At 39.6% G+C, this 26,688-nt stretch overlaps 1 protein-coding gene across 1 annotated transcript; it reads left to right on the top strand.

Moving 5' to 3' along the window:
- The first annotated feature begins 6,095 nt into the window (after nucleotides 1-6,095).
- Nucleotides 6,096-26,440, top strand: LOC139585497 (coiled-coil domain-containing protein 34-like). The gene is given in 7 exon segments (XM_071418275.1): nucleotides 6,096-6,310; nucleotides 10,417-10,549; nucleotides 13,242-13,349; nucleotides 24,042-24,200; nucleotides 24,662-24,803; nucleotides 25,956-26,091; nucleotides 26,093-26,440. Coding segments are annotated over 7 exon segments (903 nt in total). The 5' UTR covers nucleotides 6,096-6,155; the 3' UTR covers nucleotides 26,163-26,440.
- The last annotated feature ends 248 nt before the right edge of the window (nucleotides 26,441-26,688 follow it).

The raw sequence follows: 26,688 nt of genomic DNA, 5'->3' as shown, positions 1-26,688 counted from the left end.
TTTTTGAGCCATCACTGTCTAAGAGTCACAGCTTGTCCCACGTTCCCTCTGTTGGCCAACCTGTCAGAGGTAATAAGAATGCTTCTCAAAAAGGACTGTAAATGTCAGCTGCCATTTCTAATCAGTGGGGAAGGAAATAAGCCTGTTGTGTTTTCAGTGTTCTTACCTATGGATTTATTTCTTCTGTTCCACAAGCGAGCCTTTGCTGCCATGCTGTGTACAACGGTGATGTGATGCATTTGAAGCTCTGGTATTTCACTGTATCTCAGGATGTTTTTGGAGTTCAGTTATCCTACAATTAACTCTTCAATGCAGTCAGCCCAGTGCCTTGCAGCTGCTGGAGGGGAAGGAATGTGAGAGCAGCTCCTGGAGCCAGGCTGTTGAGGAGCAGTGCTGCAGACCTGCCTCTCTCTGCGTGACCTCGTGCGTGACACCCGGGGACAACGGCCACGGGAGAATCCAGATCACAAACACCACCTTGCTTTGTGTCTTTGCTGGGGAAGCTGCTCCTGGCCCAGGGCACAGTGCTCAGGTGTTCTCATCCACTGGGAACTGCTGCTGCTCCAAAGGAATGTCAAACACATGGGGACCCAGCTTGCATTAAAGCTGTTCTGTGTTAGCAGCCTGTGGGATTTTTGTTACCTGTGTACCAGTGGCTTTCTGAGCTGTCACCTCAGCAGTCTCTTCAGGTAGGTAGAGCTTCCTAATTCCACTTTTCAGACTGAAACAAGTGACACCCTTCTGGGGTGCCCACAGAAAATAACTCCTGTGCTTTTCTAGAGTCTAAAGCTAGCTGCAACTGTTCTTACAGCAGTGGCACATTCCTTGCCTCTGGAGCTCTCCACAGCTGCCATACTGAGCTCCAGTGCTGGGTTTAGCAGTCAAAAAGGCTGACTGAATGAAAAACATAAGGCAAGGAGAGCATTTTGTTGTTGTTTTTCTTCCTTCTGCTGTTGGGAGGAAGCACCTTTTTGTAGGGAGAGGGTCACAAATAAAATTGCCAAAGGTATTCTTTATTTTTCCTCCATTAAGAGTAATTTCTTATGGATGGGTGTTAGCCTGCTCTGTGGCAATATGCTGGTGAGAGCTCATTGTTTGAAATTGAGCTTTTTCATTCTGTTATAAAAACAATGCATCAGCTTTGCAACTTTTTGATTGAGATGCATTTTGCCTTTTTAAATTTCTTTCCTGTAGAATTTCTTGTTTATTCATGAATTTACTCAGAAATTTCAAACTTACACAAAGATACTTCAGTAATTCTTTTCACTTTGATTACTATTTTTAAGCCTTCAGTTTCAATTTACAGGGTAACATTTTTAATTAAAAGCACAATGCATAGTTTGTTTTATATGTGCTCTCAATTTTTAATCACATAAATGCTTTTGATCTTTTACTGTTAGCATAAGTTAATTTTTTTAGCAGGAGTTTTTTTTCAATATTACCTTTCACATCTTGTGCTGTAGAGTCTGATTTAACACTAGGGTTCAGTTGAAGATGATTCAATAAGTGAGGAAATGAAATGTGAAATGGGATAATATATCACTGTACAGATGGCTGTTTTCTGTAAGAACTTGGAAGGTGAATGGACATATTTCATACTCCAGTATAAAGTAACAGTGTAGGTTTTCCATAAGAAATACTAGTTAGTGGTCACTGTGGTGTTTGCTATAGGGAGCTAATTTTGATTTGAGGGTAACAAAATATGAAGTGCCTCACTGGTTTCCAGTAACAAAAGCACAACCTGTGTTCTGAAAATTCCAGCCCAAAAATGAGCAGGTAAATCTGTTAGTAGCTGATGCTTTTTAAAAGAGAGAAAGACTTTATGCAGAACTATTTTCTTGCTAAAGAAGTGAAGGCTGTTCAAAAGCAGGAGGTCTGTGGTCTCCAGCTAGCATAAAACAGCTAGGTTGAGTGGGAATCCTGCTAGTGATTCACAAAGATGTGATTTTAACTTAAATGTGTTGCACAGAGCTCTTGCACATTCCCCCAGAGAAGAGGAATTCCCATCTGGAGGCCCTGTCCCTTTAAAGCAGAGCCTTGCACATCTGCAGGCAGCAGAACCTGGGCTGGGACTGGCAGTGTGTAGAGTGCACTGCAAGGAAGAGAATACATCATACCATGGAGGAAAGTGAAGCAATCCAGGACCTCTCAGGTTTCACAGCCTCTAATCAAGCAGAACTACACATCCAGGCACAAAAATAGCCAGCAGACAAGAACAGGCAGTGTTCCTTGAGCTCTGACGTGGAGGGTGAGCCAAGTAGCTTTCTCCCTTGCTCCTGTGCCTGCCACAGTATTTTTCCTTATGCTGGAAAATCTCAAGACTTAAGGGGATTTGAATTCCAACTATATTTGGTTCAAATTTTCTACTCTTCAAGGTTGCAAGTAAAAGTGTTTTCTTCAGACTTAAAGCTTGATGTCTAAGCCTCTGTTTCTCCCTACATTTAGTAATTATTTTTCTCCCTTTTGATTATTTTTATGCTTATGTTCGTTAATGTGTAGTGGGGAATTAGACATGACATCTACAAGCAATCTGATCTCATTCCTTTCATTAAACCTGCCTAGTGTTCATCAAGTTGAACTGAGAAGTTTCCTTATGCTGGCTCTTGTGTTTTCAGAGACCCGAGTTCTTTAGATTACAGTCAAATGTCTAAAACTGAACGATTTCATAAACAAGAGTTGGCAAATCAAAGTGTGCTTAGTGATTCAGGGTAGTTGATTTGTGTCTAGAATATAAATATCTTCTGTGTCTGTTACATAAGGAATTGCTTTCTTGATATTTTATGTGTGAAATGCTTTTTTAAATACTGTGGGTGGCTATTGGGGAATACTTTGAGAAATCTGTCACGAGCATTTGGTTGTTCAGACACACTGATTGGCATGAGCATGCAGACAGAAAGTATAGGTCTGTGAACACATCATGCTATTTTTACTCTGAATTTTCTCACTGTTGCTAGATAGCTCTAAGTGCTTATTCTATGGTCTGTGACAGTGAGCTAGCACTGAAAGACTGAAGATAGTTTTTGTAGTTTCTTTAGTGAAAAATTAGGATGATTTTGCCCACTGGTATCAACCATAGGGGTGTGTGTGTCTTTATTCACTTCATTCAGCTGTTTGTGGCAACTTCTGTGCTTCATTGTGGCAGTTTGATTTTGCCTATGGGCTTTAGCAGTGTTGGCATGTAATTCTTGCCAGGGCAGCTGCTTCTGGCATTCAGTTCACAGAACTGGGGATTTGCTATCCTTGCAGCATGCCATTTATCTTGTCAGTCCTTCTGTGGCCATAGAAGTTGTGTACTGAACCTGCAGGATTGTTGTTTCAATGCTTTTTAACCAAATTACATTGTTTGGGCTCATACCTTTCCTGTGTTAACTAGGGCACAGTGGCTGTGGAGCTGGCTTGACAAGCTGGGCACAATGGTAAGCAGGACAGTAACAATATTATTTTATGTTTTCACATCTCTTCAAAGTTGGAGTGCTTCTGCTATTCCAGCAGCAATGCTTTTAATTTCCCAAAGGGTGAACTGGCTTTTGCCACCCTCCCTTATGGGCAGTCTCAGTGCATAAATTCCACTAGCTTGTCCCAGTGCTAAGGTTTGTTAATATAAGCTATTTTCCCAAATACCTGCTCCAGCATCCTGAGAAATTCTCATATTCTGTATAACAGGAGAGGAAGGGAATAGACAAGCTGAAATGTTTGTTTGGCAAAGTTGCTGCTGCTGCCTCTCCTTGAGACATCCATTTCACAGTTTCTGGCCATTCCAGGTGATGTAGGCCTCCATTGGAAGTGACAGATGCCCAGTGCAATTCCTCAATTCACTGAGACAACACCAGACTTGTCATTTTTCCTAATCATTTATGATTGTTGCCACTCTTCACTGTGAGATGGGCTTTAAGGCCAGGGAAGGTTTTCAGACCTTCCTGAGATGTTTAAAATTACCTTGGTCTGCAGCCTGTTGAAATAGCTGAGGTTTTCCTGCTTGCCATGACATGGAGCTTTGCTCACAGTGCTTGGGTAGCCATGGACTGAACAACTTTGATGCTGCTTTTATTTCTCAGCTGAATGCAGCACATATACAAAAGTGCCTGTAAAACCACAGGTGGTTTGTGTTGAACAAAGCTGAGGCATTGGATTGTGTAACTTGTATCCTAAGAATTCAGACCAATATCAAATTTTCTTCTTGTTGTAACTTTACTTGGCGTGAAATTTAGATTCTAATGATACTCTGTTGTCTGCAATATTTGAATCATCAAATTATTTCAACAGGTATAATTTGTTTGTGAGATACTGTGGCTAATCATACTTGATTCTTTATTTGATAATCATAAAATAACAATCAACAATCTGCCACAACTGGATGGAGTTATTTAAGCATCATGTGCCTCAGTGATGTATTCTGGGGGTGCTTAGATCAGAGATGTATTCAGGCCCTTTTTGTGTTTTTCAGCTTGCTAGAAAACAGTTCTGTAGGACTATCAGCAATGCAATAACATGTGTTCTTCTCTTACAGGAACCATAATGTTATTTCTCCAGCCTGTCAAAAGTGCAGTTCCTTGTGAAATGGTAAGCCAAATGCAGAAGCTCCAGCGCTGAAGGGGGAAATCCCAAATCCCTTCCACCTCTGCCTCTCCCCCTGCGTCTGTGGTTGTGCTCCTGGTTCCTGGTGTTCCTGGTTTTGGTTGTTCCTGTCTTCCTGGTTTTGGCCTCAGCAGTTGTCTGATGCATCCTGAGCTTTAGCTTGCTCAGACCACACGTTGTTTGGCCAAATGTTTTACTACCATTTTAGTAAGGTTTTGTGTGTCAGTGAAGGTCCAAAGAGCAAGAGGGAGGGAGAAGTACGTGCTCCTGAGAGACAGGAGAGATGCAGTCTGTTTGTCAGAGAAATTACATATTTGGGTGTCTGTCAGTCTGCAGCCCAAGCACCAAACATCCCCTCTTAAAATTTCCAAGATGATCATTTTAGGCATCTTCTAGGACTGTTAATGATGGTGGCATTGAGATGTCTCCTCCCTCACAGCACTCATTTTTGCTGGTGGTAATGGTTATATAGATTGGACAACCTTTTTTCATCATTCAGCTGCTCAGATACCACAATTGATTTTCCTAATTAAGACAAAGCATTTCCAGTACTGTTTCCTATTTTTCAACTTGCCTATCCAATTAAAAATACATTTCTTGTTAAACTCGCCTGAAGAATCCCCACAAGAACAATTGGTACAGCAGACAAATTAACACTAATTTTCAAACTTCTGTGTCTCATGTTAATATCAGTAATACTTCTGCTTAGTCAGCCACAGCAAAGTTACTCAAAGTTTTATAAAAATTTACCAACTGCTGATCAGCAGTTATCTCCTTGGTTGATGAAATTTGAAGGTAATGAAAAGCTTTGGTTGTGCAAATGTTTGTTGCTGATCCTGGTCAAGATTTGGCTAAAGGTGGGGGGATAAGGGTGGCCCAGCATAAGCAATGAAGGGGGACAGTGTTACTGGGATTTGGAACCCAAATAGAAGGCTGACAAAGAATGTAGTGGCAAACAAGAATAGGAATGTCTATATAGATATATGATCTGACCTATTTATTACAGATAGTTGTAGACTCAGTGGAAAATTGACTGATGGAGAAGGCAAAGGACACCGTTTTCCTAGCAGACGTGTACGAAAACCAAGCTTTAGAACTCTGAATCAGAAACAAGATAGTAACGGTGAGGACTGAAATGGGATTTTGCAATTCGATGCTAGTATAGATTATAGGGTGTTTGAATGTTGAGATGCCTCCTTGTGATGTGTCAGGATTGCCACCTGCAGATGAAGTTACCGGTCCCTGTTTATTGCACCGGTGCGTGCGCAGAAACGTGAAGGAATAAAGAGGAGCTGCGAGGAGTCGCTATGATCAGCACAGGCGTGTCAGTGCTCGCCCTGGCGGTGCCAGGTGGGCAGCCCCGGCACATCCCGGCGCTGCGGGGCCTCGGCTCGCTGCCCACCAGCGCGGCAGGGGCCGCCGTTCTCACCCGCCGTCTCTCCCCGGGCCGTACGGGGGCCGTGAGGGGGCGGCCATGGCGGAGCCGCGGGGATCGTCGGGAGCGCGGCCGAAGCCCGCCCCTGCCCGCGTCGGTAACCGCCCCCGCCGGTGCCCGGTAACCGCTCCCGCCGGTGCCCGCCATGAGCGGCGGGGCCAACGGCCCGAGCCCGCCGCCCGCTGAGGGCCGGCTCTCCCCCAGCCCCTCGCAGGGCTCGCCGCTCTCGCTCCCGTCCCGCTGCAGCTCCCCGGAGCGGGAGGAGCCTCCCGGAGCCTCCCGGAGCCCGCCGGGCCATAGGTAACCCCCGCGGCGGGGACCGGGCTCTGCCCTTGCACTCGCTTCCCTCCGCCGGAGACAGGAGATTGTTTTACATAAATATAGCCTTGTTTGCAGAGATGAGCGCTTTAGGAGCTTTGTTCCTTTTTATTGTCTTGGGAAGTCTTCTCAGTGGACACCTGAGGATTTTTAGAGGCTACATCTTTCCTGCCTTAATTTAAAAGTGCTTGCAGACTGCAGGGTTGTTTTGCATAGTGTATGTAGCTGGGTCCAGAGTCAGTTTTGTGTTGTAAGCGTTGCACAGCTCCTCCTCCGGTGGCTTAATCTTATTCCATTTTAATTATATGCGAACATAAAATGCATTCTTTTTACTTGGGATCTCGCTGGCTTGACAGGAGAATAATTCTTCTTCCGCTTAAAATAGATGGGGGAAGAGCAGGGAGAGCCGATCCTAATCTGGAAAACCAGCTTCACGATAGAAACTTCACAGACTTGCGCATTAACCGGGGCTGAATGTAGCTAGCGAGGCTGAGCTGAGCTAAAAGTGCCAGTGAAGTAAAGGAAGGACTGCAGAGCTTCACGGGATGCAGGTTTCCAGCAGGGTTCTCAAATTTCCATGGAGAGCAGTGAAGGAATATGGACCACACTGCACTTCTCTTAAACACATTTCTCGAAAAAGGTACTAAAAGTCCAGGGAAAGAGTGTTCAATTGTAGCCAGAAGCTTCTGAGCAAAGAAACCAGCCGGTTTATGGTCCCTTCTTTCAGTGTTCCTGTTAGCTCTCTCTATACTATTCCCAATGAGCAGTTTTATTCGTGCCCTTTGGAGTTCATTGCAGTCTGTTCAAGCTGCAGCACGTCTTTGCAGCTTCAGGGGCTCTTGGGAACAGCTCCCCACTCGGGCCTGTTGCTGCAGTGTTGGCAGCTCTGAGGTGCAGCTGAACACAGCCACTTTTGGGGCCTGAGATGGCAGTCTGACTGTGAAAAACACCAGTCACTTGTTTTTAAAATTTTAAAAGTTAAATAGTAATAAAAGGATTATAAAAATAATAATGTAATTAGAGAAATAAAAATTTGAACAATTGAGATTAGGACAATACAAGACAATGAGAACAAAGAGTTACAGATGGTCCGGGTACCTTTTCTGGGCAAAAAAAGCCTGAAAAAGGACCCACGTTAACAGAGGATTAGCCCTTAAAAACAATAACCTGTTGCATATTCATACATCTTATGCATGATGCATAAATTCCATTCAAACAAAGGATTCTGTCTGGTCAGTGTCAACTCTTTCTTAATCCTGACAGTTCTTCAGGGCTGAGCAAGGCAGGAAGAAGTTAATTTCTTCTGATAATGGAGCAATAAATTCTTTTTCTCTAAAAGATTTGGGTGTCCTGTGGCTGCTGTCTCAGTGCGAGTCCTTTATTTAAGATGTACATAGCATAGCTTCTACTTTAACATTATGTTATAACCTAAAACCATATTTAACACACTACTTAAGAAAATTAATACAGCATAACTTTCTAACATAACACATATAATATTCATTTTAATATTTGCAAAAAGCCAATCATAAAATAGGCATTTTTCACATGACTGAGCAGTGGGCTAAATACACCCTGTGCTGCTGGGTAGCACTGCTGCTGTGCTGCACTAAGTGCCTACCTTGTGTTCATATGGCAACTTGTGTCTGTAGCTACCAAGATACCAGAATTACAATAATGAAAGACTATTTCTTATGCAGCTCCCCATGTATGCATGCACTCTGAATGTTGCTGTTGTTGTTGTTGTCCTCTTAAAACGACACAAAAATTAGCTGGAAGCAGCTACTCAGTGTGGGAAATGCAACATTTGCAAAAGAGAAAGAGTAAAAGCAAGGACTTGTTAATGCTGTTAGGCATTTTCATACTTTGGTTGTGGATCCAGTGTTATGTTTGATGTGTCACCTTAGTGAATATACAGCAAATGATAATCACTGTTCACTGTTAATCAGACTTAGGTCTAAATGCCAAATGTGTCCAGTTTGATTTAAGATACTTATTTACAGCTAAATGTGCACTTGAGAATGGGTTATTTTAAGAAGTCTATTACTTTAATTATTTTGAAGAAGTTCCTAACTGCTAGAATTTCAGAAAATGGTCCTGTGAAATTCAAGGGGTGGGTGGTTTAAAATGCATGGTTGGTTGTCCTGGTGGCTGCAATGCACACCGAGGAAGCCTGGGTTCTGGTGCAATTGGAGAGCTTTAGACACAGTATTGGAGAAGTCTTTCTCCTTACAGGTCTTAATACTGAGCTTGTGTTTTCCTCAGTTTAAGTTTCATTTTGTGTTATTTCTTACTTGTCTGCAGTAAGTTTTTAATCTATTACTGTGAATAACTTTTTTTGAGAAGTTGACAGCTTGAATTTCATGAGTACTGATAGAAGAAAAGACATAATAAATCTTATTTTTCCTAATTTATTTATTCTCCTATTGGTACCTTTTCTAAGGTTGGTTTAATTTGTCAGTCTTGTTCCATTAAGTGCCATAATGCAAATCACACAAAGCAAAAGAATGTATTGAGGAAGTATCCCTGCCCAAAATGTCAAGTCTGTACAAAGTTATGGGGTTCTTTCCTGAATGTGAATGTGTAATACTTTTGTCCTTTAATGAACTTTCAGAGACTTATTTTCTTACAAAATGTGTTATTAGGCATTCTTAAGTGGCATGTCTTATTATATGTATGTGTTTAAGAGCTGCCTCTGTTAAATTTTTGGTCTTTATTAATGCTGCAGCATAAAAGCCCTGGAGTGCAGCAGATTGTGTGGGGCTGGTGAGTCTTTGGTATGTGCAGTTCTGTCCTTGCACTGACAGGGGTGTCCCTGTCAGTTCTGTTATTTTGCATTTCACACCGTAAAAGTTGATTTGTCTGGGGAAATAAAGCTGCTCCAGGTGGGTTTCAGTGTGAATCAGTTACCCTGAGCTGACCAGCAAAGTCCTCTTGGTGCAAACACACATGGGTAGAACAACAGGGAAGAGTAGGACAAACTGTAACACTGACTTTGTCCCCAAATGCTTTCTAGCACAGAAATGTACTCTGAAGATGAGTGGGACAGAAAATGTTGTGCAGTTGAGTGTTGGAGTACTGCTTTGTCATGAATATATTGTACTTTTATATTGATAAAATACAGATGCCTTACATTTACCAATTTTATTTCTGCAGCATTAGCATAATATGCTTGTTGGATGCTTCTTCTGTAGCTTAGGTTCAGCAAACAGAATTCCTCACTGTAGTGGAATATATATGTAGGTAGGTATTTCCAGAGCCTGTACATCCATAGGAAATAGTAAAGTGAAGTCTAGTTTCATTGCTTTGTTCTCAAGAAAAAAATTCTGTGCCAGATAAAAGAAATTTTGTAAAGAAATTTCTTTACCTGTTTTCAAATTTTGCTGACTTGGACCCTAATATACTGTGTTACTTATGAAATAGTACATGTATAGAATCTCATAAAAGATATTTGTGACCTGGGGCTAGGAATGCTGCATTATTCATGAGTGACTTACATAGGGTATCCTATTAAATGTCTAATAGAACCTTGTATAATACCATCAAGTGTTGTATGCTGGCTTTATTTCTTCCTGGATTGAACAGATGGATTCATAATGAATGGACTCTTAATGCTGAGGTTGCCTGATACCATGGATCCACTGCTATAAGACTTGAACAAAGAAAATAACATTCTCTGTTTTTGCTTTGCTTCTGTTAAAGACCACTGGATACATGGAGCTTCTTGTGACCAGGACAGGATGTTAATGTTAAATCTCTGTTTTGCCTTGGCTTCCATCTGTGAGAAGCAAAGGGACACTTTGATGTTACGGGTATTCTTTTAGTTTAGTTCCTAAAAGGTAATGTTTGAATCTGTTCCACAGTTTGGAGTTCAGCAAGAGAAATGTAGACTGTAAGGGGGATGGTCAGAGGTGCATTATAAATGACATTTATCCATTAGGGAGATTACTAAACAAGTAGAAAAATGATGTCATTGTTGTCACATCATGCCATGAAAGAAAAGTACTTTCTCAAAACAGTAACACTTGGACTTTTCAATCAAATGCATTATAGCTAATACTCTCTTCTGTTTCTTGTTTTTAATTCAGGAAGACTGAACACTCTGAAACAGCAGGGGGGAGACAAGTGTCACCTTTGAGAGATAACCTTTCACCATGGGAAGAGTGGTTCATTGGCAAAGAGAAGGAGCTGCGTGCCCGCCTGCAGGCTAAAGCTGCACAGGTGATTACATCCAGCTCTTCTGAGTCCAGCAGAAGAGAGCAGACACAGCATTTTCTTTTCCTTGGTTCCTTGGTTGTAGAAACACGAGTAGTCGTTTTTTCCTTTTTTTTTTTTTTTTTTTTTTGGCAGTGTTTTAGGTCTCCATAGTGTTTGTGTTTGTCAGTGCTGGTGTGATTCATGTCATGTGTATTTTCTTTTGCTGCATGTTGTACTTCATTGAACGGGTGCTGTATAGTATTTTGTTTATCCAGCTGTCAGGTAATGGTTTCATGTTAGAAGATTAAAACTTTTATATAATTACTGCCTTAATTTTCATCATGGCTACATAGGCCTGCATGTAGGTTGTAGAAGAAAATGAGGTGTGTGCTCATTGTAAGAATGCCAAGCTACTTGGTTGGTTTTGAGGAACAATGTTGTTACCTGCTCAGCATGTAATTTTACAATTCTTTGGTGTCCTTTCCCAGGAAAGGGATCCCTGTTGCTGCATTTTTTTCCCTCATTCTGTCTTTTTCCCCCTTGTAGATGAACAGTTCTTGAGAACCAGGGCTGGGACACAATTAAGCGAGAGCACCCTATCTTTTCCTGATTACTCTGTTTGTAGTTGCAGTTGATTAGATGATACCATTGTTGAAAATCAAATGGAAAGTATTGAGTAATGATTAGAACAATCACATCAAAATTAGATAATTTCTCACTTTAGTTACTGATTAACTCTTTGACCTTGAATGTTTTCCTAGCCTTTCTGGGATTGCCTGTAACGTTTTATGTGGGCTACCTCATGTTGTTTATAGAACACCTACCACTGGAAGGCTCAGGAACAGAATTTTACAGGTCAGCAGTACTCCAAAGTAGTTTGTTAAGCTTGAGCAATATGCTTTGATCTGTTAATCCACATGCACCAAGTGTTTCATGACTTCCCATTTATATTATGGATTGGTAATCTAAATGTAAGCTAGCAGATGTCTCTCAACTCAATATTAAGAACAGTCATAGAACAAGCATTACTTAAGGCCATGTAGAAAATAGCCATATAGTTTGTAAGATTTTGAAAACATTAGATGTTAAACTGCAGCAAGACAGTGTGAAAACCTTATATTTGGGGGGAAAATATAATCAACATTTTTGTAAGATGCCAGAAGAGAATGAAATGTGTGATATTTATACAAAAGAATATTGCTCTGTTTGCATTATAAAAGTATTCTAAACTGATATCCTGAGAAACAACAGTGAAGTTTGAGATCTTTTGCTGACATTAGTACCAAGTCTGCCCTGAATGTTAAAAAGGTGGATAAACATTTGGAGTGGAATTAGGTTGGGTCTCGTAAGGTGCTCAGAGTGCCTTCAGCTGTGGTATTGTCAGGGTTCCCAGGAGGAAGGAAGAATTGAGAATGTGACTCCATGTTCTTAGAAGGCTGATTTATTATTTTATGGTCTTATATATGAAAGAATGCTATACTAAAACTATACTAAGGAATACAGAAAGGATACTTACAGAAGGTTGAACAAGATACTAATGAAAAACTCATGACCTCTTCCTAGAGTCCCAAGACAGCCTGAGGGTGCTTGGTCATTAAGTCAAAACAATTCACATGTTGCATAAACAATCTCCAAACCACATTCCAAAGCAGCAAAACACAGGAGAAGCAAATGAGATAATGTCATTTTCATTTTTCTCTGAGGCTTCTCAGCTTCCCAGGAGAAGAAATCCCGGCAAAGGGATTTTTCAGAAAATACGACAGTGACAATCATTTTTTACAGAAACCAGGATCCCTGCAATACAGGTGTCTTGGAACTCAAAAGAGATGTTGTTTGGGGTAACTTTGCCTCAATACAGCAACAACTGTATTTTCAAATTGTGTCTGTATTGTGGGTGTTTGAGCTTTCTGTAAGCTTCTGTTGATGTCCTACTAAACTGAAATTCTATGTCATAAGAAAGGGGGTTCTCTCTGAAACTGACTGCAGTGTAGGCACCATAAAATCAATTTCATGGAAATAATTCAATCTGTCTGTGTTTGAAGGTATGAATTTTCATTGAAAATTAATACTTTGTGTTAATGTTACTGTTGGAGAAGGTAGACATCTCAATTGTCTCCTTAGTTATGTTTTGTCTTTATTAATTTCACTGGAGAGATACAAATGGTTGCATATATACTGTCTGTCTTATAAATATACTTGGAAAATTTCTTCTCTCAAATTAAAACTCCTGTTTGAAAATTTGCTAGAATCTGCAATAATTTTGGCTTTAGTAAGCCTTAGCTTAAGCCCTAAAGTTCTAGTAGTTCTGGTACAAAAAATCACAGGTGAATAATATTTCATTTAGCTTTTCATACCATCCACAGTGCAGAGCAGTACACAGGGTAAATTTTAAATATTGTAGGAAAGTACTGCTGCAAATTAAGAGTCTACTGGCTAAAAAGGCATTTCAATAAACTGAGGAATGATTTGATGAATTTAATTGCTTCCAAAGCCTAATTGAAAGATGTATTTCCAGTTAATATCCTAAAAATTATGGATTTTCATTAATTGTATTTCATAGTATTTCTGTGTTGACTGCTATTCTTCTTCTCCAAAATCTTAATGAAGGAAAATGTGCCAGAATCTAATGCTTATATTGTTTTAACTGCAGCACTACTGCCAGTACTGCTGTAAGTGGTCACCACAGCTTTGAAATATATGCTCTTTTTCTAATTAGGAAGTGAATAAACAGCTTGAGGAAATGAAGCAAAATCAAGAATGGGAAAGAAGAAAAAGGATAGCTGAAGAGAAACACAAAGAATGGGTCCTAAAAAAGAGAGAAGAGGTAAATATTGCTTTGACTGGAAATATTCTAGTGCATGCCATGCTTGAGTAAGCCTGTGTAAAATTTCCTCAGTCTGTTTGGCCATCCATGTTTTCAGTTTGCTGAGTAAATGGCTGCTTTAATTGAAAATGATAAAAACATGCCAAAGCAGCTGAACATTTTTTCAAGACCGATTTTTCTTTTCTGTAGGGTACAAAGGGATTTGTGTTCTGATTAGTCACATAACTGACAGTGGGTGTACATCTTGTGCAGTAGCCTTCTGCTGATGGTAGCTGGGGTTTTGGTCTTCAGTGCACCCAGACTTGCCAGGTTCAGTGCCCAAACATTTTTGGGTAAGTGTACATCTTGGCTGTGTGCAATGTTTTGTACACAGGTAGAGCCAGAAGAAGGGTTTAGTTAAATATCACCAGGGGCAGGCAAGGAGTATTTACCAGAGGATATGGTTTGGGGGAGGGGGTAATTGAGGGATGGGGCCAGGTGGGGGGAGTTCTCTGTTGCCCACAGTTGGCAATTGGGAATTCCTTCAGTCAGTAATTAATTTCTGGGTGGGATCAAAAGGCTCTTGAGGGAATGCCTGGGTCCAGGGTCAGAAATAGACAGAATGGTGATCTCAGTGGGGCTGTGGGACAGCTGTGTCACAGCAGGTGAGCTTGTGCCCTGGGTGGCAGCAAAGGCAGTGTGGTGTTTTAGGGGTTCTCTGTGGCAGGAAGGAAATGATGAATCTGACTCAATGTTTCTAGAAGGCCAATTTATCATTTCATGATCTATATTATATTAAAGAATGCTATACTAAAACTATACTAAAGAATAGAGAAAAGATACAGACAGAAGGCTACAAAGAATGACAATGAAAAACTTGTGACTCTTCCTAGAGTTCCAACCCAGCTGGACTGTGATTGGTCATTAAGTCAAAACAATTCACATGTTGGATAAACAATCCCTGTCGTAACGGCGGGAGAGATGCGACACACTATATGCGATGAATAGCAAATCTCTAAGTTTATTGAAACTCCACACATATTTATATTAGTGTTAATGAAGCTTATACATATTGCAAAAGCCGAGCTCATTATTGGTTAAAGCACACTTAAATCAAACACACTTACTTCTATTTCTTAACAATTATTTTGCTTCTATGTGTACATTCTTCTAATTTCTCTACTTTGGGATAGCTACATTTTCTGGCAAGCAATTTTCTCCCCGTTTTAGAGAAGGTCACTGTGACCTTCGTCAGTAATTAGGCACCGGTTGCTCAGTTCCCAGCTTGTTTCTCTTACCCTTATCCATCGGTATCACATCGGAATGTCCTTTCTCAGCTAACCAATTATCCAAAAAGCTCTCTACAAATCCCCAACCACATTCCAAAGTAGCAAAACACAGGAGAAGCAAATAAGAAAATACTGCTTTCCTTTTCCTTTGCAACTTCTCAGCTTCCCAGGAGAAGAATCCTGGGCAAGGGGGTTTTTCAGACAGTATGCCAGTGACAATGGGAGCCCAGGGCATGTCCAGCCTTGGCCGTTCCTGTGTTCATATTCCCATGCTCTGCAGCAGTTCCAGCTGCTCACTGCATTGACTTCTGCTTCTGAGCAAAAGCAGATGAACATTCACCCAAAATATCAGAACAGCACTAGCCTGGGTTGGGTGGGCAGACCTCCTACATTTGTTTTCATGATTTTAGAACGCCTTCAGATTCAGCCTAGAACCACTAGAATAGCATATATTTGGATCTAACCTGATTAATCTTAGTCTTAATGCTGGTTGGGTAATTGGCAGAAACCCACTGCAGAACCTCTCCTGCTCTATTAATTTCTTATGATTTATATTACTAATTAAAGTACACAGGAGAAAGTAGATTGATTGTTCAGCACATACAATTCCATTTTCCTCTTCCAAAATGAAATTTAAATGAAAATTAAATTCTGGGTGTCTGTGACTATTCATTGGCTTAAAGGAGTTGGTCTGCCTCTTAAAATAGTTCAAGTTCAGAACCAGAAGTTTTCCTTCTGTCTCTTCCTCACTACCCCTACCACCTCCCTCAGCTTCCATAAATTTCTACTGATTTGGGTTTTCCTTGGAACTTTGTGGTTTTACTGGTTCACAATTTCTATTCTGTTCTCAGTGGGATTAGGAGGTCTTTTTTATGGTAATCACAGCAGTCCAAAGGACAGGAGAAAAAGCCCTGTTCGTGTCTGGACTTTATCAAATTATGTTTTGGGAGCATAGGGTCATCTTTAGAGCAAGTGTTTAGAAAGCAGTAAGCTGATTTTCATTTAAATCAGATGATTCATTGGCTAGTCTTTCCTATAAACCACACTCAAATCAAGGATAAACTGAATTTAAAAGCTTAGCTGTCCATAGGATATGAACATTTGTGCTGTGTAGACTGTCCCACTTCAAGTTTCTGCAAGATTATTTGTGGATTTGGATACAGACTGAAGGACAAATAGGTCAATTCAGTGACTAAGATTTTTAAAGGTGCATCAGGATTTCAGCTGTAGTTGAGCTATGAGTCAGGAGCACTGACAGTTGATATAATTCTCTTGGGGAGTGTGTACATATCTCCTGTTTGGAAAACACTTCATTTCCTCATAGAAGTATCCAAAGATGCTTCTTGGGGGAAAGCTTGCAGTACTTTTCAGTGAAATTTGCATTAAGCACTCACCTTTTTCAAGCTGATTCTGAGCCCTGTGTGCAGAGAGCAGCAAGTGCTTTATTTGGAAGAGGCAGTGCTTTAGGGAACCTCACCTCTGTAATCCCAAGTCTGTGTCCTTTCCCATTGCTCAGTACTGCAGTGATAAAGAAAGGGAAGCACACATCAAACTTCTTCCTTCATCTTGAGCATCCAGCAGCAGGAGACACTGCTGGAACAGTCTTTGTGCTGGGAATGTGAGAGATGTTTGGGTCAGAGGTAAAATGTTTGTATATGCATAAAACAATTCTGGTTTTCTCTATGTCAAGCCAGTACCCTTGCATGGCAATTTTAGTTGTGATGTTAAGTAGAGTCCTTTAGGGTGAGGTTAGGAAGCAAAGCTTGAATACTGGTTTTGTCCACAATTTTTTAAAAATTATTTAATACAGATTAAAAATTATATGCTGTTACAGTTTTCTTATGCTTCTAATAATTTTATAGAAGGTATTTTTGAAAGTAAAGGAATCCTCGCTGTTTAGTATTCTATGTAAATAGCTTTTGTGGTTCTTAAAGGTGGTAAATGAACTAGAAGTAATATTTTGAAATATGAGCCATCAAAGAACATTCTAAGCCATTAAATGTGTTTATGCAAATATTTATTCATGGCAAAATTTTTCAGCTGACTAGGAATTGGAAGCTTTATAAAACCAATTTTTAGGCACTATCTTGGACCTAATAATGCCTTTACAATTTTCAGCAAGATACTGGATCCCTCCAGGACAAAAATAGTCTTAGTTTGTCTCCCTCTTAAAGTTGAGCCATTTGTGGGCAGACAGTAAATTGTCTGTTGACTTTTTAGCAAGTATCAATTAAAATCTTTTAACTCTAAAATAATGCTAAGTATGCTTTTGATTCCAGAAGGAAAATGAACATAACATGATTCTTATGTAACTATAATGTTTATTTCTGAGTTAGTGTTGGATTTATTGATAAAAATGAAGTGGCTGTGGTTATAAATGCTGAGCAAGTAAGTTTGGTGTTAATTTCCTGTTTTATGTGAACTTCTGATGTGAAGTCTCTTTCATTGCTATCATCAGCTGTGGAAATGAACACTTTAGTAAGGTACCTGTAATTGTGGAGTTGCTGATTTCAAATCAAAGTATGAAAAGCTTTTGAGAAATGCATTGTGAATGCCTGTAAGCTGCCATGACAGTTTAATTCTTTATCATTGTCATCACAGTCAGAACCTCTTAGGAATTAATGCTGAATAAAATATTAGGATTAAAGCTCAGGCCTGATGACAACAGCTTTTTGATTGCATATGAAAAAAATCAACTCTGATGCAGTGCACTCTATATATTATATCTAATATCTTCAAATCATATTTAATCCATCTTTACTGGCTCTGCAAAGCTGTTTCATTTTTACAATGTCAATAGAGCGTGAACTTAGAAATATCTGGAGTATCCAATTCATTTATATACACATGTGTACATATAAATATTTATATTATTGTTGTTGTGGGTTAGCCCCAGGAGGCAGCTAGGACCCCCCTTGCTGCCCCAGCTTTTCTTGCTGAGCAGGATGGTCTGGGCTTTCCCTTGGGGTGGTGGGTGTCAGTTCTGGCTGTGCCCCCTCCAGCTCCTCGTGCACCCCCAGACTGTGCCCTGGTGCCATGGGGGAGAGGCAGAAAAGATCTTGAAGCTTTGTAAGCACTGCTTAGTGTTAACTTGTTATCAGAAACACTGTTTTGTTCACAAATCCAAACACAGCACAGCAGGAGCTGCTTTGAAGAAAATTAACTCCATCCAAACCAAAACCCCACTACATGTGTTGTGCATGTGTTTGCAGCAGTGATGGAAATCCCCAAAGAGAAATACTTGCATTCCAAAATAACTGGAACTCTGAAACTCAGGTTGTTAACAACCCTGTATTTAGTCTTTGCATGTAATTCTTTATCCTGTAATAATGTGATACCTAACTGTATCTTAAAGGTACAAAACTTATTACTCAGCATAAACAGAACAAGACAGTTAAGGATGAAAACATCACATAGTCAACCTAGTTGTAAGAGCACAAGTAGTGAAGTTAGAATTTTCCATTGGAAAAACCAATTATTCTAATGCCAATCTAAAATGGACTGTAGCATTTCTAATACTTTCTGCATTGTTGAATAGAGAATAAGGCAACAAATTTTTAATTTTTTTTCCATAAAAGTAAATATTACCAAGCAGGCGTTAAAAATGGAATTTGAATGTTCAAAATTTTTTATTGTTCTTTTTTTTTTTTTCAATAAGTCCCCTTTACTTACTGAAAAATATCATTTTTAATGGAAGCTAGGTACAGGATGGAAAAATTCTGTTGGAAAGTTTTTTCATTGAAGATTTGCATTAAGGAGTATATCAAAGCCTAGAACCAACCCGGTGTGCAGTAATGAATGACAGTGTTCTTGGAGCAGAATTCCCTTTTTGGTGTGCTGGTTCCTCCAGAAGAGACACCTGGGTGCCAACTCTTACACCAAAGGCTTTTTGTTTAATGTATGTTTCATCTCAGCATGGTTAATGCAGAGCACAGATTGTTCCACAGCTTGAGCATGACTTTCAACTTCAAGAGCTGGGCTTGCTCATGCTCTCTTTCTTTCATCCAGTGGGTTGTGAATGATTTTGTGAGGAATGGTGGCACTCCCACAGAAGAGGTGGAGAATCCTGTCATGCCAGCCTGCAGCTTGGGGACATGTTCATTGGAATCTCCTCTGGCAGGAATGTGATGAAATCCAGATCTTCCCTGTCTAGGTTCATGTTCTTACAGCTGAGCTGTTGCTGAGTCCAAGCTCTGGTTGTTAATGGAAAGCCTGATGTACAATGGTCTTTGGTGGCAGGTTAGACTTGAAACAGATGCTAAGATGTCCACCTGTTTAAGACTGAACTCTTTCAAGAAGTGTGTTTGTGAGGGAAGCTTTCCAGTCATGAGAACCAACTGCATTTAAGAATGAAAATTTTCTGTTTACATACCTGTCTTTACATATCTATATTTTTTTTCTGAGTCTGGGCTTAATTTTTTAAGGATTTTTTTTCCCACATATTGTGGGACTTTTGCTCTCTGGACCTGAAAAGTCTTTACACAGAATTTTTCTGTGGTATCGTGCATGACCCATGCCATGGTTATAATTTTAGGTTTTATCTGAATCTTAATTACCTTTAGATTTCTGTAAGTAGAATGAACTAATTTCTCATGGTGAGTGTCAGAATGAGTTTTAGACAGAGTTTTGGAAGAGGAATCCAGTGTCACAGGTGAATGAGTGCTCATGTATTTCAGCAGCATTTGTGGAGTCCACATTCTTCTGAAGATCCCAAGAGTGTTCCAGGAGTAAGTACACTGAAACTTTGTGCTGTCACATACATTGAGTCCCCACATGAACACATTTTGGGAGAAAGATGCAACAATTCTCCAGTTCCCAGACTGCAGCGGGGTCTGCCCTGACTCTGTGAACTTGAGCAGTAAATTGGTATAAACCAGCTTGTCAAGAGCCATCTGCAGCTCAGACTGTTGCTGATCTCCTTTCTAGCCTCTTGTTGTTTTCACATGGAAATTCTAGAGAGATTAAAGAAGTATTGGTGTGGGCTAGGCCTGGTCACTGAGTTGTGTTATGGGGTAAAGTTGAAAAGATAATTACAGTTGTTTGAAGGACCCAGATTTCCAAGACTGCTAGAAGTTGATGTTCCCAATTATTATGAGGATAAACAAGTAAATTAGGGTGTGTGTTCTGATGTTGGCCATGTGGGCTTTTCCTATATTTTGCCATCACTCAGCATTAACTGATGCTAGAATATGCTAGCTAAGATGTCAGCAAACAGCTGTGAAGTAGAACACTTAGCTGTGAAAAGAAAAATGTCACATTCTGCAGATCATAAGATGGAAAAGATTGCTTTGAGAAGTATTTTAAAAATATCAAATCACATCATTAGTTTCTGGAAATACTTCCACTCAGTGACAGTCTACATAGGAAATGCAGAACAGAAAGCACCTCTGCACTTTACACATTCCAGCCTCTCAATTACTCACTGATGTGAAGATAGTAAAATACAAAGTTTTAGTTGTATTCTTCTAGCTGGATATAGTGCCTCTGTTTCAGAAGCAATTAGGGTTTTTTTCCCTTGCATGGAAAATTATTTCCTGTTTCTACCTTCTGTCAGGATGGAAGTGGGACACTTCTTCAGATTTTAAAATCCTTTGAGCATTCACCACATGCAGGTAGGTGTGATTTTTGTGGAGAAGTTAGTATTTAGCAGTGACTCAGTGAGACACAAGCTGTGGGCAGAGTCACCATCACAGCTTTGTGGGCCAGGTGATTTGTGTGGGCTGGGGGATGAGCCAGGCTTCAGTGGCTTCTGAGACCTGATGGAATCACAGCCCAGAGCACTGAACCTTCAGGGTAGATTTGTATCCTTTCTCCTTGTCATGTGCTGGGCCAGGGTGGCTGGAGAACAAGCCTTTCTTGGATGGTTTACAATCAATACCTTAATTTTCCAATCAATACCTTAATTTTCCAATCAATACCTTAATTTTCCAATCCATACCTTAATTTTTACAATCCATACCTTATTTAGGTAATACCCACAACCATGTGTAAATTTACCAGGGGTTTAGTGAATAGGTTGTGACTTGTTTTGAACACAAGATGAAAGAGAATTTTTAAAACCCAATCTGAACAACATCAAGCATAAAAAAGTAATTTCTTCCTTCACATATACATGGAAAGAAAGGAAAAGAAATGAAGAACATGGACATCAATATGCACATTGATAGCATTTTTGATGGACTTTTAATATGAGGATGGGAAAAAAGCTGGGACAGTCAGGGTGACAGAAGCTTGACATGGAACAGGTTACTAAAGCTGGGAATGTGGTCTACATTAACTTTATGAAGAAAAATCTGTTCTGATTGTGAGAGAAAAAGGAAGCATTCCTGATTTGTCTGCGGAAAAATTTCTAGGCAGTGTAAAGTCTGGAATTCTGCAGGGAGTCCCCATGTCTTAGGGATGTCTCCCTGGAAGTAAAACTTGGCAATAGTTGTGGCTTTTGTGTGTATGGCATGCTATTGTTTACATAGGACCTAATTTAACTTGGAGTCAGCCTGGAGAGTAGCTAAACTCACCTAAATATTGTGATTTAAGACACATAAGTTAAGAAGAGTCCCTGGCTTTCTTTTCTAGTATTTAGAAGGATTTTTAGTCTACTTTCTGCTTATAATGGTTTTCCATTCCCCTAGGTATGGAAGTAGCCCCTTTTTTTCAGTTTTCTCCTATATTTATTTTCATGTCTTTTATACAATAGGACCCTTAGCTAAAGACTGTAGTTTTGGATGATCCTTAGTATTGTAACTTTCATGTACATCAGAGGTAAGTCAGCAAAAATCAAAATGTGCAAAATCTTTGTAAGCCACCTTCTCCCACAGTTTAACTCACTGATTTCACAGATATCTCTCATCTACATTAATGCTTCTTATGTGTCCCAGACAACCATTGTCTCAAAACTGGAGTTGTTGGTGCATTTGGGGAGTATTTAGTAACGAAGAGACAGAGAAACAGCTCTGAATAAAAGAGATTGAGATGAATTGTAGATGAAGAAGGAGGGAAAGCCTAGACAATTGGTTATTTGGTTTATTTTCAGGAAGGTGATGTTTAAATCATTTGCCAAAAAAATCTATTGTTTTTTCTTTTCATCATCTTAAAATATGGAAGCGTTTTTTTATGTTAGGAAAGTTCTTGTTTCCATGCTTCATTAGCATAAAAATATGTCAGAATCTCAACTTTCTTTAGTTCCCAAAATGAAATGTATTTCTTCATTAGTCTTGGTGGTAAATTGTTTTATCACATGTACAGGCCTCACTGTTGTGAAGTCGTTTTAATAAGACCAATTGTTTTATAATTCTGTGTAGTTTTACATTGCAGAATGTGCATTGTAATTGGGATGTATTAATATTTGACCATTTTCCCTACACCACCAAACAGATTAAGCTGATAATTGCTAGAATGTATTAGAAGTGAAATGGAAAAAACCCCACCAAACAACAAAAAAATCAAGTAGAAAAGGGAGCTAAAACACTAATTGCAATTGTTCTGTGAAATTGTGTCCACAGAGAAGTCTTTGTTGTCACATAAGAATATTTGACAAGAGTATGCCAGAGCAGTACTACTGAAAGTACCCTTATGACTTAAGGTGAAACAGCATCCCCCTTGGAGCTTATGGTAAACAGAGGTGTTAAAGCCTGGCTTGGAACAGGAGGTGGGTGGGGGGAGTCCCACAGTGCCCAGTGCAGCTGCTGATGTTCCAGCTGTAGTGATGCTCCTGCTGCTGGCAAACAGAAAAGGACTCACTGCCTCCAGTGGTTCTGTGAGCTGGCAGCAATCAGGTGAGTGTGCTGCAGAGCAACATAAGCTGAGGTTTTTATTCTCTGTGCTGCTCTGTTGGCTTGCTGGTGGTTTTGGTGTGGGGGCACAAGCACTGGGCCAGCAAGTTTAGACCCTCCTGTTCAGACCAGACTGAGGGAGTTGTGCTGGTCCCCAGTGCAGTATTTTGGCTTCTGCTTCATTCTGCATCATTGGAGTTTCCAGAAGTGCAGTAAACCTGGGAAAAAGGTGGGGGAGGGACAGGGAGAGCTCTAGATTTCTGCCTTTTTGTTCTTTTAATGGAAAAAAATGGTAATATATAATGGTAAAATGGGAATGGGAATGTATTTCTGGTTTTTCTGGAGAATGTCTTTTTCCCATATTTCATTTACTGATTCTAGTTTGCAGCTGTAGTTCTAAGCATTTATATCCATACTGCCAACTGTAATAATTCTGAGTCAGGTTGAGTTTCTGCTAAGTTACCCATCTCCTTTGTTCAAGAGCAGTGTGCAGGGAAGTGTAAAAGTAGATTTCTTAAAAGAAAAACAAGATATTTTTTCAACAGCTCTTTTCTGTTAAGAGCAAACTGGTCTTTGCTCTTGTGCCTCTCTTCCAAGTCATGTGCACAGCTTGTCTGGTAGATTTTTGTTTCTGCACATGGATGCAGTTGCTTCAGAGCTAAGTGAGTTAAGCAGAAAGAGAATCAATCAGTAGATTGCAGACACTTCATCAAGGTGACAAGGAACAGAAATGACAGCTATTGTCACTCTTTAAATGAAACTACCTCCCTCTCCAGATCAGGCAAAGGCCAGTGGATGTGTGGTTGTTTGCTTAGAGAAAGCTCCTCAGAAGACTCTTGTTGGATACACACACTGCAAAGATGTAGAGGTGAATGACACCTCTGGTGTGTTCTGTCTTCCAGATCATACAGGCAGCAATTTCACTTCAGCCTCAAGTCACGTTTTTGCCTACCCTAGAATGTGTTTTCTCATTTGCCCTTTCATAATTGGAACAGGAGGAATGTGTGGATTGATTTATTGAAGTAGTCCCTATGTGGATAAACTGAAGTGTATAAAATACCTAAGAGAATACCACAAAACATGAACTGTATTTCTGTGTGAACTTTTTTTACTGTTTAATTGATGCTGAAGTGTGCTGAACAATCTGCATATCTCAATAGAAGGGGGAAGTTTACCTGACTTGCATTTGGAACTGTAGTTTGCTCTAGATTCACTGACAAGTAAAGCTAACATACCATTGTTGAGAATTGCAACATGTATTTCATTCCCAGAAATATTGAGATGTGTCTAAAGTGTTTAAAAAATCTCAGAATAAATAAAACAGAGCAGTAAACCTGAGGAGATCTGAAAGTAAAATTTTTATAGTATTTTTTGACAAGTTTATATGTCTATCATACCTGGAATGTAGCACTGAATAGGTTCTGTGAAATGGTGTCCACAGAGGAGTCTTTGTTGTCACATAGACTGTCCACAGAGGAGTCTTTGTTGTCAATAGGTTCTGACTTCAAAGAGCTTACAGTATCACATATTTTTTTCATGTTCATGATAATTTTCTTTGTAATTGTGTAATAAAATTTACTGTATTCCTCAAAAGGATCGCTCATTGAAATACACTCAAAAATTTCTGTTCTGTTTCCTTGATATGTTTTACATAGGAAAGAAGAGAAAGGAAACGAAAGCTGAACAAAGAACTGGCAGAAAAAGCCACAAGGGAACTGGAAAAAATGCAGCTAAAAGAAAAGGCTGACATAAAGTATAAAGAATGGTTAGAGAAGAAGAGAGCTGAAGAGGCAGAAAAGAAGAAAAAAGAGAAGGTGTTAATGAACTCATAATTTATTGGGATGGAGTTACTTAATCTGCAACTTATTGCAGATTCAGATTTGCTAGATTCAGAGCTTACATTGAATATATGGACATCAAATGGCAGTGTTGTACATGAAGAAAAATCTTTCAAGAGTTACAGTGTTGGTGCATTAAAGACACTGTGGTATGGTCAGCAAAGTAAGATGCATATTAATGCATTTTTGTTAATGGCCTTTGGTTTGTTTCTTAGGGAAACACTGGATTAACGTGGAAGTTGGGGGTTGGGATTTTTTTCAGTCTTAAACCAAAAAACAAAAATGCATCTTTTCCATTGTTAGGAAGAGGTGCTTGTATTTGAAGAAATACTTGAATTGTATTCAGCAGTCTGGAAATCTGCAAAAAATTATTTACTGTTTTGTGTATATTGTCCAGGGCTTTGTCCAGGAGTACCTTTTATTCTTTTTATTTCTAGGAAAAAGAAAAAGAACGGGTGGCTGAGCTACAGGAGAAGAGAACAAGATCAGAGAAGATCTTTAAGGAATGGCTGCAAAATGCTAGAAATAAACCACGACCTGCTTTAAATGGTTATGGTTTCCCAAATGGGAAGTCTACAGGTTTGTACATACAGTACACAAATAGGGAGTGACTTGGGCTGGTGGTTCCTTCCTTGTAGTATTCTAGTGTAAAATGAAGGCTGTTCAAGACACTCATCTAATACCTAGGTTTTGGCACATAGGAATGGTTACTTTTACTATGCTATAAGTCAGGGAAACAGATTGAGACCTTTTGTGTATTTTTCTTAGCCTTTCTTTTTTTTATTATTTGGGAGGAAAATGACATTATTTGAGATAATTATGTGGCGTACCAAAGAATGATTTTATCTGATTTTTCTTAGCAATCATAGGAATCACTAGAGCAAAGTCCTGGGTGCTGTGAAGCAAATTGGTTGTCATTGTCAAGTTAGTTTGTGTGTTACAGAAGGTGTGTGTCAGCACACCTGAATCCCCCTTAGGAAAGAGATGGGGTTTTGAGACACAAGAACTGTTAGAAGCTGACAGAAGTCCTGTCTGAAAAAGGAGACAGGGGCATCAACCTCTGTTCTGAGCTAAAATTTTGCTTTTCACCTGCATTGCACCTCCTTGGCTTCTGTAATCCTGTTCCATTTTTGTTTGAAAACATCTTATTTTTCTGTGCAACTGAAATAATTGCTTCTATGTGACTTTGCAACAGAAATAGTTTGGAGACCAAAATTCTGATTTCTGAATGTTCAAGAGACAGGTATAAAGCAGGTGAACAGCCTTTACTCTTCTGCTTAAATGTATTTGTAAGTAGTGATATACCTTGCCTTCCTGTTTTGCTTGGGCCTGCATTACAGACTGACAGCTGCAATCATTTATTTCCATGATTTTTGAAGAATATTTGTCTACTCCCTTGTGTCATTCAGTGTAATGTGTTACAAACTTTGAAGTGTACCCATCCATCATGTGGTTGGGTAAAACAAAATGGCCAATTTGTAGACATTTACAGTTTCTAAGAACACAAAGCATTCAACCTGCTTATTATTTAAGTAGAAGTGAAGAATATACCAGTTACTGTTTAAAAAGGGGGACTGGTTATTATTTTGAGTCACTTTAATTATGTGATGTGCCTGTGCTGTCTTTCTCTGAAGGTGATGTTGTGTTGTATAATTATTGTAACTGCTTGCTTTGGCAAGCTTGTGGTGTAAAGATTCCTTCTAAATGATGTGTATTTTCTAACTGTTCTAGGGAGTGCTGTTAGAAATCTGTATCCAGCTCCAGCATATTGTAACCCCATTCCTTGGAAGCCAGTACATGTGTCTCCCCCAAAGGAAGACACAGTTGTCAGCAGGAAGAGGAGTCAGAGACCTGGACCTTGTCAGCCATTTCCCAGTGGTGATTTCTAAGCCCAGGAGTAACCCTTGTATTGGATCCCTGAGCAGAAAGAAGTTCTAGTCCAGAAAAATGTTCTTACAACCTTGACCAAATGGGGCCGTAAATGTGCAGTTCTGTGTAGTTTTATGTCCAGTGCAGATTGCTTTGTGTCTGCCTTTTTTTCCCCCTTCCCCCCCCCCCTTTTATTTTGAGCAGGTTTTGTGTTTACTGCTAGTTGACCAATCAGGCTTTTAATGTTTTTTCTATATTGCATATTAGTTTAAGAAAAAGGGAAAGATTAAATGTAATGGGACTGTACCTCAATGCCAATAAAATGCACAGGGTCGTTTCTTCCTTTCCTCTCTTGTTGCTGAGGGAGTTCTTTTGTATATGTAATTATTCTTTTGGGCAACAGTATTAACTAGGTTATTTTAAATATAAATTTAATTTGTAACAAATTGTTTTGTTTTAATTTGTAACAAATTTTAAACCAGTTCTTGGCTTAATGCAGGAGGAATTGGCCTGCCTCAGTTCCAGGGTTATCATGACCCTGGATTCCAGAGATCAGTGGGATGGCTGGAGTGCTGCAAGGAATTGGATGCAGGCT

The sequence above is a fragment of the Agelaius tricolor genome, unplaced genomic scaffold (assembly GCF_023055355.1).
Source record: "Agelaius tricolor isolate 1412-34295 unplaced genomic scaffold, bAgeTri1.0.p SCAF_82, whole genome shotgun sequence".
Classification (NCBI taxonomy): domain Eukaryota; kingdom Metazoa; phylum Chordata; class Aves; order Passeriformes; family Icteridae; genus Agelaius; species Agelaius tricolor.
Note: the sequence above shows the minus strand (reverse complement) of the source record. Positions and strands in the feature narration are given on the sequence as shown.